The 13,899-nt window shown below is 31.0% G+C and overlaps 1 protein-coding gene across 3 annotated transcripts in view; it reads right to left on the bottom strand.

Moving 5' to 3' along the window:
• Positions 1–9,116: 9,116 nt before the first annotated feature.
• The window catches only part of LOC118181043 (enoyl-CoA delta isomerase 2-like), an 83,888-nt gene continuing 79,105 nt past the window's right edge, over positions 9,117–13,899 (bottom strand). For 2 of the 3 annotated variants that reach the window (XM_085821836.1, XM_085821838.1), the window contains exon 10: positions 9,117–9,524. In XM_085821836.1, the coding sequence (XP_085677962.1) occupies positions 9,369–9,524 (156 nt within the window). In that variant the 3' untranslated portion in view covers positions 9,117–9,368. The remainder of the gene's footprint in view (positions 9,525–13,899) is intronic. The other variant, XM_085821837.1, reaches the window with a different exon arrangement.

Genomic DNA, 13,899 nt, shown 5'->3' with positions numbered 1-13,899 from the left:
TCAAGAAAATTTTCAAATATTTTATATTTAAATGACTTTTTTTTTTTTTTTTTAAAGAATTGAAATTTTCAAATGATTGAAGTAAAATTGGATTTATGGACGGTTGAATAGTACTTTGGCACTGAGCACGACTAATGGCACTGAGTACCACTCAGTGCCATTAGAAGTTTGAGTTAGGAGAAATTATTCGAAAAATTGTAGTTGCTGTGCTTGGAAAGCATGTACAAATTCTTGAAACTGAGTTTGATCCATAGTATAACAAAAAACAAATGAATATTGAAAGGGCTTACCTATCCGGGGAAAGCACATTAACCCGCAATCGAAACTATTCAGTTGGCAGGCCCGTAAACAATAATGCATTGCCAGATTCGTTATTCGATACATACACTAAAAATATAGCACATCGAACATTGGCCAGGGAGTCCAGACACTTTGGGAAGTGGCCGGCATATACGCTATTCATTTCCAGTACATCGGACATTGGACACATGCCCCGGCCAATGTGCGAAATGGCTGAACTTCGGGCTTTGACCGTAAACATATATATTACATGTACGTGTTGAAAACTGATTTATATTAATATCACAAAATTAATTAATTTTAAACATACAAAATAAATGTATGTGTAAAGTTAAAAACAAAAACAACTTATGTAAAAAGAAAGTTAAATCTTAATTGAGTTGATTTGTATATTAATAACTTCTGCCTGCCTTAAGTCATTGAAATGTTAAGAATTTAACTAGCAATGCTATCCAAATAATATTTGCATAATAAGTTTATTCATGCAAATGTGATACAATATTTCCACCATAAAGCAACTCCTCTTGATGACATTAGTAGTCTGCTTAAATTTATAAATATACAAATCCACTAAACAGTAAGGGAAATATTTAATAGAGAGAAAAAAATGAATTTAAGTAAAAATACGCATAGCAATATTATTCCTCCTTGGATGTGTACCAGAAATTTCGCATGCTTTAAATCAGGGATTCCTTAAATTTTTCAGTTTGTGGCACACTCCTTCATCATTGGAAATAATGTGTAATGTCCGTAAACCAGAAGTAACTCTGCCTGTATTAACGAAACTTCAAACATTCGGAAACAGCCCAAATACCATAAAGCATAGTGTAGTTCACAAAGTTTATGGAAGTGTATATAAACTATTGGAATGCCCCAATAAAGATGCTAATCATCCCAAATTCTAGCAAACGATTTATATACCAATGAGTATTTGTCTGTACTTATAATTCAACAGTGAAGAACAATACAGTGAAAATAAAACAGGTGACTTACCCAGATAGAATGTCAGTGGATGGAATTTTCCCAAAGCAGGTTATCATCTGGTATTATGCATAGGTATCACGATTTTATTTACTATAGTATGCAAATTAATTGAAAAAAGCGATCTTTTCACAGAATTTTGCAAGATCCTCAAAGCAGTTTTATTTGCCTTCATATCATCTGGATGCCTGCTTTCGACTACTTAGAACAACAATAAGTTAGATTTATCGCACTATTTTAAAATTTATCTCTGTGAGAAGAGGAAGTTACTTTTGCATACCTTTTAAAATATATTTTGTAGTCATTCATTTTAATATATTAAAAATGGGTATATCACCTAGAAAGAGAGCAAAGATTATTGCACTTAACAGTTGTTTGTAAGAAATATTGCTTCCATGGTTAGTGATGGAAAATTAAGCATTTCTCGAATTCTGAAAAAAAAAAAAAAAAAAAAGACACTGGATCATTTTGTCCAAAAAGGGAGGGCAAAATAAGACTCCAAAATCTGACCCTTTGTTCCTCTAAAATAGCATTATTAACAGAACAAATACTAGCAAAAGATCTTAAAAAAGATCTATTCTGTAATGGTATTGATATTCCTGCATCAAATGTTTGACAGAGATTTCTCACTGTGGGACAGAAGGCGAGAAAGATAATTACAAAAACAACTTTGGGCACATCAAATAGAGCAAAAACGGTTATTGTAGGCCAAAAAATACAAATCTTGGATCATAAATGACTTGAAAAAAGTTCATTTTCAGGGATGAGACTCATTTGGTTACAAACCCAATGTTATTAGATAAAGCAAGGGTGAATCAATAAGGCCTCAATATATCCAACAAACTGCAAAATACCCATAAAAACAAATGTTTTGGAATTCTTTCACTGCAGATGGCACTGGAAATCTAGTTCCTATTAAAAGAATGATGCATTTATTGAAGTACATAGAAATTTGAAAACAAAGGATTGTGCCATTATTGAAAACTTTTGCAAGGATATTTCAACACAACTTGGCTCCATGCCACAATTTGAAATCTATCACAAGGTTTATGTTGGAAAATAAAGTTATTGCGCTTGACTGGAATTGAATCACCAGACTTAAATCTAATCAAAAACTTATAGTGCATTCTCAAGGAATTTTTGAAAATGGATTGTACGACAAATGAGCACATGAGTAAAGCTGCGTTCACACCAACACGGTCACATGTAAAGCGTTAACCAATCAGGAGCGAGTTCATATGCAGCATCTGCCGGACGGAGACTGTGCAAGTTGACTTAATTTCAACTTTTTGACGCGTCAGTTTCAGGCATCTCATTTCAAAAGTCCAGTTTAAACCATGGTTTTTAAATGATTTCACTTTCCAAATGCTTCTTGATGGAAAAAAAAAAAAAAAAAAAAAAAAGTCAAATGGACTAATTTTAATAACAATTTCAGATAATAATAAAAAAATACATATGCTAGTAGAATAAATAGCTTTATAAATTATTTAAAGGAAAATTCTCAAGTTTATTGGCAGTAATAAGCCTTAATAATCAACAATAAATGATATATGGTTGATAATTTTTACAGAATAATCTAAAGCAATAGATTGTTGCGAGAAAATAGTGATGGATTTCGAAATCCCAGGTTTTGAATTTTTCTTAAAACATATCTACATCAATTTAAGGTTACTCTTGTTGCCTAGTGGATTAAACGTTGGTTTCTTGAGTTAAAGATTTTGGATCCAAGTGTCACCAGGAGTGGTTTTGTAATGGAGTTGGAATTTTTTAAAAAAATATTTACAGAAAATATAATGGCTAGTTTCACAGTAGCCCAGATGCTTCTTCAGTTTCCTGAACGAGTGAAAACGATGCTTACCTGCAAGGTATCGTAGCGTGGAGGTAACACACTCAAGTAAAAGATTCAGCTTTTACTAGGGGCTTGTATTCGAGTTCGGGCTTCTTCAGTTTCCTGAAGGTGAAGTTTGAAAAGCAGGCTTACTCGCAAAATACCTTAGCGCGGAGGTAACACGATCAAGTAAGAAATGCAGCTTTTACTAAGGCTGTCAAGCTTGTATTGTGGGTTCGGGCCTTGCTTTTTCCTACCTTTAATGATGGTACAAATGCACATTTTTTTTTTTTTAAAGCTTGCATTTACTTTTCATTTCATTCATATGAACCTAATTTTTGCTCGGCATTGAGTGCATTATTCTTCTTTTGACAACGAGCCTTTGGTATAATTCATAAGATCTGACTACTGTGATCTGATTCTATTTCGGCTGACACGAGACTAGCAAAAAATTATACTGGTATTAGTATAAAATTGTGGTTTCATCTAATTAAAAAATTTATTGGGTTCTGAATTTTAAATGAGTGGTGACGAGTACACCATTTGTTTAAAAAAATTAAGAAAACTGTTATTTATACAGAAAAGAAGCTCGCTAGTATGTAGCCATACCTGCCAACCTCTAAAGATAAAAATTCAGAAGATTTCTCCAAAATTCAGAAGAACACGAAGAATTAATATCATGCTTTGATATTAAAAAAAATAATTTATACAAATAGAAACAAGAAAATTGTACTTGCATTAGTAAATCTCAATTAAGTAGTAATTAAAAAATTTATTAGGAAACATAAAACAAGAACAATGTTACACAAAAAAAAATTATTGCAATGAATTTAGAGTGCATTTTTTGGCTTTAGCCAAAAATTCTTTGGAAAATTTCCTGTCATAACAATTAGTTTCCTCATAAAATTTAGCAATTAAAATGTTTTCTAGAGTTTTTGGTGAAATTGAAGAACGAAACATAGTTTTGTTTTTCTTCACAACTCTGAAGACTCTCTCGCACTCAGCATTACTGTGTGGAATTACAGCTGCAGCTTTTTCTGCTGCCAAATTAATTAAGTGGCATGGGCATCCAATAACAATTAATTCATTTTGTTCTTTTTTGAGGAAAGAGGCTACACCCTTTTGGTCACCCACCATGACATGAGCATTATCTGCACCAAATGAAATGCAGTTTGATATTGGGATGTTAAGTTGTTTCAACTCATTAATTACCAAGGAGGCAATATTTTCCTCCGTAGCGTCTCCATTTAACAATGGAAGATGCAAAAGATGAGTTTTCATTTCATTAGAAACATCACAGAAATATGTGACAACGATGGCGTAAAGCTTCCAATCGCATTCGTTGCTGCCATCGATTGACACCGAAAATGCTGAATTCTGGAGTGCAGCTATCGTTTTACTTTGTGCATTGCAAGCAGTTTCGTTCACAATAGAAGATGTTTTCGTGCGAGCACAAGCATATTTCTGAGCAATCTTGGAGTCGGGAAACATCCGTCTGAAAAGTTGACCGGCATGATCGGCAGCGCTTAGCGGCACGTTGTGTTCGATGAGGAATGCAGTAAACAAACACTCTGCCAAAATGACATCGGCATCCGAATTCGTAGCCGAATTTGAAAAAAAAAATCATCCACTTTCTTTGACGTTGTTGAAGCCGAAGCATTAACTTCATGCTTTTTAAGACTTAACATGCTTCACAATGTCGCTTCTTCCACCGTGACTTATTATGAAGTCACACACGCACACGTTGCAAAAATGCATAGTTATTTCCTTTGAAGGATTCTTTAATTGTTGGAAATTCGGCTTTGTAGGCAGGCCGAAAATATTGAGAATACGGTTTTTTTTTAGCTCATTTCGTAACAACGACGTATTAAGAAAATTCGTAGCACGTGCAAACAAACAAAAAAACAAAAAACAGAATGCAACAATCCAAGCTCGCTGAGTAATTTCCTTGGTGCTGAAGCGAACGCGAAAAAAATAATCTGGCGCCCACAAAGAAAAGAATCGGAGAAACAAGTTCAGCGCATTGGATTGGCTGGTTAAGCGGCGAGTTAGGAGAAACCGCAGGTTACTGGATTCGAAGTAGTCGGTAGTTGGCGGTAAAACACGATGCAATTGGCGAAAAATTCTAAAATTTCGACAAAAAGCACTAAAAACACTTGAAAGAGGAAAAACATCGTAAAAAATGGATTACGATCGTAAAATCGTAAAAACAAACACATTTTCGTAAAAATTACGAAAAATTCGTAAAAGTTGGCAGGTATGATGTAGCTGATTTTATGGACTACTTCTATGCATTTTAATGGCTTCATGTTTGTTTTTCTTAACATGCATGACCACTTTTCGAAAGGTCTAATCTTGATGATAATTTTTGATTAATTTAAAGAACTTCTGAATGAGCATTAGCAAATTTGCTAATTGTGGAATTCAATTTTTAACACAGAAAAAGAAATATCATATAAAATATAGTTACTTCAATGAGTTTTATATAAAAGTGACCTTATAAAATAAACCTTTAAATAGTGGCTGTTCATTAATATATGAATGACTAATTAAAGTACATTAAAGTATATTTAAGGTAAAAAATATGTACATAAGGCAGAAAAAAAATTTTTTTTAAACAATTGCTGTTGTTTATTAACTTAAATAACTGTTTTTTTTTAAGTGTGATATTTAATTTAGTAATACTGTAAATCCTACACACATTTAAACAAAATATTTTTAATGCATTATTTAAACTAATTAAGGGAAGTTAAGGAAGCATTTAAGGGAAGTTCATACATCATGCAAAAACATTTATGGTATTCTACCCCATAAAAAATTTACTTAAAATAGGATCAAGCAAGTAGGATTTTTTAATTATTATTCAACAAAATTCATCAATTAATTAGATATACGCAGTGTTTGATACATACCACAATCCTTTGCTGGGATATCCTTTTCCTATTTTCCAAACGATTCTTTTCTGTGATATTCTGACAAAAATTAATGTTCTGCTTTTGAATAAATAGTTCAGTGAGGGCTAGAAATTCATCAAATTAATGAGGTGTCATGCGAAAGTAATCAAAAGAAATTTCGTTCAAGCGCATTTCTTCAATTAAATTATTTGCATCTCAATTAAATTATTGCAAATAATTAAATTATTTGCAATTATCTCTCACATACTAATGTAAAACACAGCATTCTGCTTCTCTCACACAATGTAAGAAGTAAAATAAATTTTAATCGAGAAGAAATTAAATACATTTTAATTAAAAAATGTAACTGTAAAAAGTCAAAATACCAGACAAAAATTTCAAGTTTTTCTCCAAGTTCCGATATGAAGAGCCATCTAGTATGAGCACGACAACTTTTAAAGGAAAGTTGCCGCGCTAGTGTGAACTAACGTACGCGTAAAGTGTTTTTTTTACGCGTTGCCGCTTTTCACCTCAATGGACCAGTGTCAATGCAGCTTCCCTTTGACAACTAATGGGACATTATGCCCCACTAAAAGTTTAAAAATTACTACTGGGTAAAAAGCACTTATAATCTTGAATGTTGGGGATCATCTTACAATAGTTGGAAAATGCCGCTGTGCTCGTTGCACACAAATGAACATAAAGAAAAGAACAAATACGAGTTGCCGTATATGTACTGTTCGGTTATGCAAAGAATGGTTTACCCTGTACCATACGATGTAAAATCTATTTCATATAATAAAGTTTTCCAGAATAATAGGTGTGCTTATAGTAAGTTGATTCTATGTATCCCATCATTAACTACGGCTGGGGAGATACGTGTTCCAGCCTATGGCTTGAAAACTGTTTGTCAAAAAAAAATCAAAAATGCTAAATTTACCTTATTTATGACATATTTTGTTCACTTCAATAGAAAACGGGATTTTTTTTTTTTTTTTTAATTCGTAGTTAAAGGATTAAGAATGCTATAAAATTGTGATTCCATGATGAAGTAAAAAGTATGTGCAAGACTAGAGTCAATGCTAAGTGCATTCAAGAGGTCAGTTCTGCTAAAGGACATATTTCCTATTAATTTTATTATCACCACTCTATATGAAGGTATGTACATAAATTAACAAAAAAATATATATATATTGTACTTATTAATTTCCAGACTTCAGTAAGCTTCAGATTTATGTAGTCTGAATTTAATAATTATGAGCTTACACAGTGTGTGGTTTTTACTACACACTGTGTAAGCTGCTTGGACTATACACACATGCTCTATGTGTGTGTATAGTCCAAGCAAACTAAAGAAGCATTTGAAAATGAAACATTGTAATTTAGTAAGCAAAGATAAAGCTAGTTTTAGTCATTTGCTGCTTTCTCAAATAAAACATGTCAAAATAAAGAATAAAATAAGCACAAAAAAGCTATAAAGTAGCAAAAGTAATTGCCATGAAGACATATACAGCAGCAGAAACGTTTCAGTCACATACCAATATGATTTTACCTGCTTGCAAATAAATTAAATCCATGCTAGGAGAGGATGCTAAGAGGGAAACATCAAAAATATTTTTGTGAAATTATACTATTTTTTCCTAAGCAGAATACATTTGGAAATAAAAAGCAGAAAAATTACATTTTGGTAAAAAATGTTCACTTGATGAAATTACAAAAAGAGCCAAAAAATGCCACTTACTGAACTACAAAAGATTTTTGACAAGAAATACTAGTTGAACAGATCCTTTGCATATAGCCCACTAGCATAACTGATCAAATGAAATGCTTTATTTTGAAAATAAAATTTCCCTAACACTGGATTCATGCAATATTTATGTAAATATCAGGAAGCTTTAGAGGCAAAAATAATTCTTTCAGCTCTGTGGAGTGTAATGGACGGAGTGTAATGGATGGTTAACTACATTAAAACCAGACCAGTAAAAACTAGATTTCTAAGACATGCCAGGATGTAGAAGATTGTCATGAAATTGTACTCTTCATAGCAATATTCACTGGTTGTCAAAAGGAAAGGGAGGCTCAAAATTTCATGAAATGAAGAATGAATATTATCAATATTTGCGACAGATAAATCCGAGTTTGCTACTCACATGTATGACATATTTTTGAATTAAAAAGTAATGCAATTACTGATTCTCTTTGTACTGAATTATCACGGAAATGTAAGCAAGTCTTTGCTTCTCACCAAGTTAAAAAAGCAAAAAATTATTGAAGATTTGGAACATTAATTGGTCAGTTATAACACAATTTTGCAGTCTTAAACTCACAACAACATTTTATACACCATGTCTGTTTTTTATGTATTCCTATTTATGTTGTTGTTACTTATGTTGTTTTACAGCACACACTTTTAAGAGCCCCTGCTCTAGATATGTAACTCTAATGGGCAAAATTGTTAAGGTTTATAAATTCTTAGAAAGAAGTAAATCATTTTTTCTCTTACCATAATAAATAAATAAATAAATAAAAAGTAATAAACAATTGTATGCATATACCCAGAGCTTCTAGAACCTTTCTAATTCTTTTTCAACTGCCTTTTACAGCCATTATTTCAGTCCCTGCTCCCATATTTGCCAAGCCTTGCCTCTCAGATTTTCATCTTCTAAGGTCACTTTAAAATTCTCTGAATGGTTTGGAATTCATTTCTTTGGAGACTGTCAAATGACATTTTTGAAAAAGGAATTTTTAAGCTGCCAGAGACATGACAAAAAAAATATAGAACAAAATAGTGCCTATGTGTTTCAGTGAAGTTTCTTATGTTTTTATACTAATTCATTTGTATTTATCATCGGAAACCTAGAGAATTTTTCAAATAAACCAATTTGGAAAGCCTTTCCATTAATTGGTCAGTGGAACCAATTTGGAAAGCCTTTCCAAATTGGTTCATTATATTATTACTATTATAATGGTAAAATTATTTTGGAAAAGCTTCCCAAATCATGGGAAATGGTGCTGGTATTGTTATTTACAGTCTAGCAATAATAGTAGAAGGTGATTGAGAAGAATGAGATACAATGTATGCTAGTATATATCTTGAAACAAATTTCATAAACTTTTGGGTTTATATTATTTTTATAATAGCTTTAATTATTTTCAACCATTGTCTTATTTACAAAATATCATACAAATTCATACATAAAACATAATTTCAGCAACAAATTCAGAAAAGAATATAATTGCGAAATATTATTCATTTTGAAGATATACATTTAACGTTTTCACAACAGGATATAAAAAAATTATATAAAAAGTTGATAATAATAAAATACTTTAGATACAGGTTCAAATTAAAGTCCTTTTAAAAATTAATACTTTGATTTTCTTTGGAAAAATCTCATAAGAGCTTCCATGCAATCAGGAGATTGCCATCTCTCCACTAACCTTTCACATTCCATTATATTCACTTGATGCAGAATATCTTTCTCTAAACCACGGGATATACTTTTTGAATATATCATGGACTGAAAAAGAATAAAATTTAATATAAGTAAATAGACTTAAGTGATTAGTTGATTAAGAAAAATACATATTCAAGCAACTATGAAACGAAACAAATAAACCACCACCACCACAATATGACATAATAAAAACAAGGAAAGGAAAAGCCGAAAAACTGTTGATGCATACTTAGATCCATATTGACGAGTTCTGATTGGTAGTATGATTATGTGTTAACTTCGTTAGAATCTAAAAAACTTGGCAGTCGAGGCAGTTTTAATTTCATTTTTATTCGCAACTGATATTTGTGGTTCACTTGGCACTTGAGTTGTGCCTATTCAAGAACATCTACATATTTGATATTATTGCAATAGCAAGCAGCATAGCAAAATTATGCAATGTCTCTGAAACTATTAATTATTATTATTAACTTTATACCTGACACCTCCATGAAGTATTAATTAATCACATCTTTGTTAAAATTACATGCAAAGATATAGATAATTTTGCATTTAATCATAAATTTAAAAGTAATGAACATTTTGTTTTTCACTCACTATCAAATGTTGACGTGTAAAATTCTTGACTATATTTTATGAAAACTCCTTACTAGAAATAAATCTGGGATCTATGGAACTCCACTATGGATCAATATTTAAAGAAATAAAACATATAACCACCTTTTTTTGAGAATACTATCTATGCAAACATTAAAAAAATTATGATGATTACATTGCTACCTATTTATCATTATATTTTTCCCACACATTAATACATATGTTTTATCAACAACTGTATTTGATAATCTATGATAATCGATGAACTGCTGGTTGATGATAATTTGACTTTAAAAAATACAGAAAGAAAATACATATGTTTATTAAAATGCATATTATTATTAAAAGGAAACAAATTATGGGTTCTTTTTAAGTCACAGGATTACTGAGAAAATTATATGAACTATAATATCACAATTTTAATGTGTTTCGGTATGACAATAGGTTTATATTAAATATGTAATATCTTGTACTGAACAAATTAAGTACACCTTTTAAAGGAGAACTGTTCTGACAGGTACTTATAATACATTAATATATACAGGGTGTCCTGTAAATGTTGCATTTCTGGAGGAGGTTGAATTGTTGAATCGGGGACTTCCTCAGCAGCAAAGAATGCTGCTCACTGTGCAAAATTTTGTAACAATTAAAGAATGGATTAACACCGCTAGGAAACTTTTTCCTAGCTCCAGTTCGTCTACCTCAGGTTCACTGGGAGAAATGTGTAAAACACAAAATTTTTCAACTCATAGACAAAGTGTCCCACCAAATGTTTTGAAACCTAGGTTTTACCAGCTGCAATACAGTTCTCCCAGATATGCTCCACAGCTGTCTGCTGCCTGCTACTACAATCCTCATTCACAACAAACTGATCCAAAGAAGAAGTGATTACATTTTAAAATTAAAGTACAACTTAATCAAAAAGAAGTCCTTCCGATTATCGATACAGGGTCCCAGGTAAATGTGATATCTGAAAGTATTTTAAATTCCATTGCACAAATCGAAATTCTTTAGAACAATCCAAATACTAACTTTTATTCATTATCAAGAGGTTTTGTAGTGACTAAAATAATTAAATAGTTATGTAAAATTGGTCAAATTAGTCATACTATAGTATTTTATGTTATAAATTCTAATGTATTTATTATTAGCATCATCTTGTGTTTCCTTATTTAAATTTTAATAATTATGAAGAGTATCAATTAAAACACATGATAAGTGCAGGTATTCACTTGAATAAACTTTTTCAGAATAATTTTGTATATCAAAATAGTTTGAGTACTAAAAATTTTTATAATTATGCTGGAAATAATGAATTTGATAATGATCAATTGTAAGAGATATTAACTACGATCATATATTTGCTAAAAACAAATATGATGTAAGTTGTATTAATATGGAACCTCCAAGAGTAGTCTTACATTCAGAATTACCTGCTGCTTCTTGAATATATAGAGTTTCCCTTAGGGATAACAGTGAAATTAAAAAGCAAATAGATAAACTGTTAAATGCTGAAATCATAAAACTTTCATTTAGTCCTTATGCTGTACCTTTAGCTTATAAGAGAGATGAACAAGCAAACAACAGATTGTGTATTGATTATCAAAAACTTAACCAAATTACCAAAACTGAATCCAAACCTAGTCTAAATTATTTTGATAACATTATCGTATTTTCCGCAAATTTTGTGAACATCTTAAAATAACATTTGACATATGTGAAAAACAGAATATAGAATTAAAACAATCTAAGCATAATTTTGCTTACATTTGCTAGTATATGAGGTTCAAGCAGGAAAATATTAACCCAGTAATGGAAATGTTGAAGTTATTAAATATTACAACCCCCTAAAAATGTTAAAGAATTGCAAAAATTTTTAAGAAGTTATAAATGTATACCATAAATTCATTCAAAATTATGCAAAAATTAGAGCTCCTTTAACAAAATTACTTAACTTTCTAGCACGCGTGTATGCACAAAATTTACGACAAACTTAGTCTTGCATTGCACTTCCCTCTCACTAACATAAGAACTTTTACTTATATTTGAATGCGATATCATTTGTATTTTGCAATAATAAGATTAATATTTTATTTAACAAATTTATTATCAATATTCCCTCATTTCTGTCGTTTTTTCATGCCCAAAACGGTAAAATAACGGATGTCGTAAAAAATACGACGTGCACGTGCTCATGTAAAATTGCCAAGCGCGCGCGTTGGAAGGTTAAAAAAATAATCCTTATAAATGGAATAACGAATGCCAAATAGCTTTTCAAAATTTAAAGGATGCATTTATTTCAAGACCTATTTTAACTTTGTTTAATCAAAAATATCCCTGTCATGTGTCTGCAGACACCTCTAAAGAAGCTGTTGGTGCAGTTTTAAAACGAGAACACCCAGATGGCAACCTACACACAATCGCTTATCATTCTAGAAAATTAAGGTCTTATGAACAAAATTATGCAATTACTGAATTAGAATCTTAAGCTATTATTGATGCCATAGATAAATTTTATTATTATTTACATGGATTTCATTTTTCTGTACATACTGATCATGCTAATCTAGTTTGGCTTAAATACGTTAAACATCCTACAGGTAGGTTACTTAGATAGTCTTTAAAATTATCTATATATGACTTTCATATCAAGTATAAAAAAGGTTCTACTAATGTTGAAGCTGATATGTTAAATAGAAATCCTATCCGTCAACATTTGAGTTTGCAAGTTAATTTATAATCATTAATTAAAGAACATCAAAATTTAGAGAATGTTTGCAATCCCAAGTATATGAGAAAATTAATGATATGTTAACTATTAAAAAATAAGGACTAGTCAAAAGTCATTAATTCGGACGGACACCCATAATATGGACCTCAAAGCTAAACTTTCTGCGCATGCGTCGCGTAAGACCTTTATGCATGCGCATTTAATGTATAACGGACGTTATAAGCTAAGCTAAAATTATCTAATTCAGTTAATAATGCAGATTGCATTGTTCCTTAATCTTCAAATTGGATCTGGTTTATTATTTTTTGCAGACTGTTACAGCAATTTTATAAAAGTAAGCTTGAACTTTCGATTATGTCAAATAGATATAATTTACTAATATGTAAGTATGTTTCGAAGTCCATTAAACAAAAAGTGGAATTGCTGCAAAAAATGGATAAAGGCATATCCTTCGTTTCTCTAACCATTCCGAAATCTGTTTATCAATTTCACGCTGTTCTGCGGCAGCAGGGGGGGGGCAATGAATTGGAAGTTGATCTGTCAGCACTATCCTTATCTGCAGGGCAGATGTTTTTATTTTATTTGGCTTATAATTCCTTACTAAATGTAGTATTTCATCTCGATGTACTCCGTCTTTGATATGATTTAAATCAAATTTCTCATCATTATAATTCGCTTCCGATACTGAAGAAAGTGACGCAGAGGTTATTGAAAACGAAAAAATTTCAATTGACAAATTAGTCGGTAGACACAGCAATTATAGGACTTGAACAGCGGAACTTTGTAACTGAACAAGAAATTATGTCTGTTTATAGAATTAAAGAGAAAGTATTATCACATAAAACAAAGCAACTTAACAGTTACATTGAACTTACATTGAAAAAAATTTTTAATAAAGTAAAATAAATACTAAGCTTTTTTTTTTTTTTTTTGTAAATTTTGATATCCTTTATAGATTATAATTGTTCTTTATTTCATAAATTACGGTTTCATATTTTTAATTTTATAATTTCTGCATGCCATCTTACCAGATTTAAACTGATGATCTATAATCCGGACCCGACGAGTCCGGATTAACGACTTTTGACTGTACATGAGAGAATTGATGAT

Source organism: Stegodyphus dumicola, chromosome 8, assembly GCF_044657685.1.
Source record: "Stegodyphus dumicola isolate Sdum_Otavi_A_Nest chromosome 8, ASM4465768v1".
NCBI lineage: Eukaryota > Metazoa > Arthropoda > Arachnida > Araneae > Eresidae > Stegodyphus > Stegodyphus dumicola.
The sequence above is the reverse complement of the archived record's forward strand: the minus strand, read 5'-3'. Positions and strand labels throughout refer to the sequence as shown.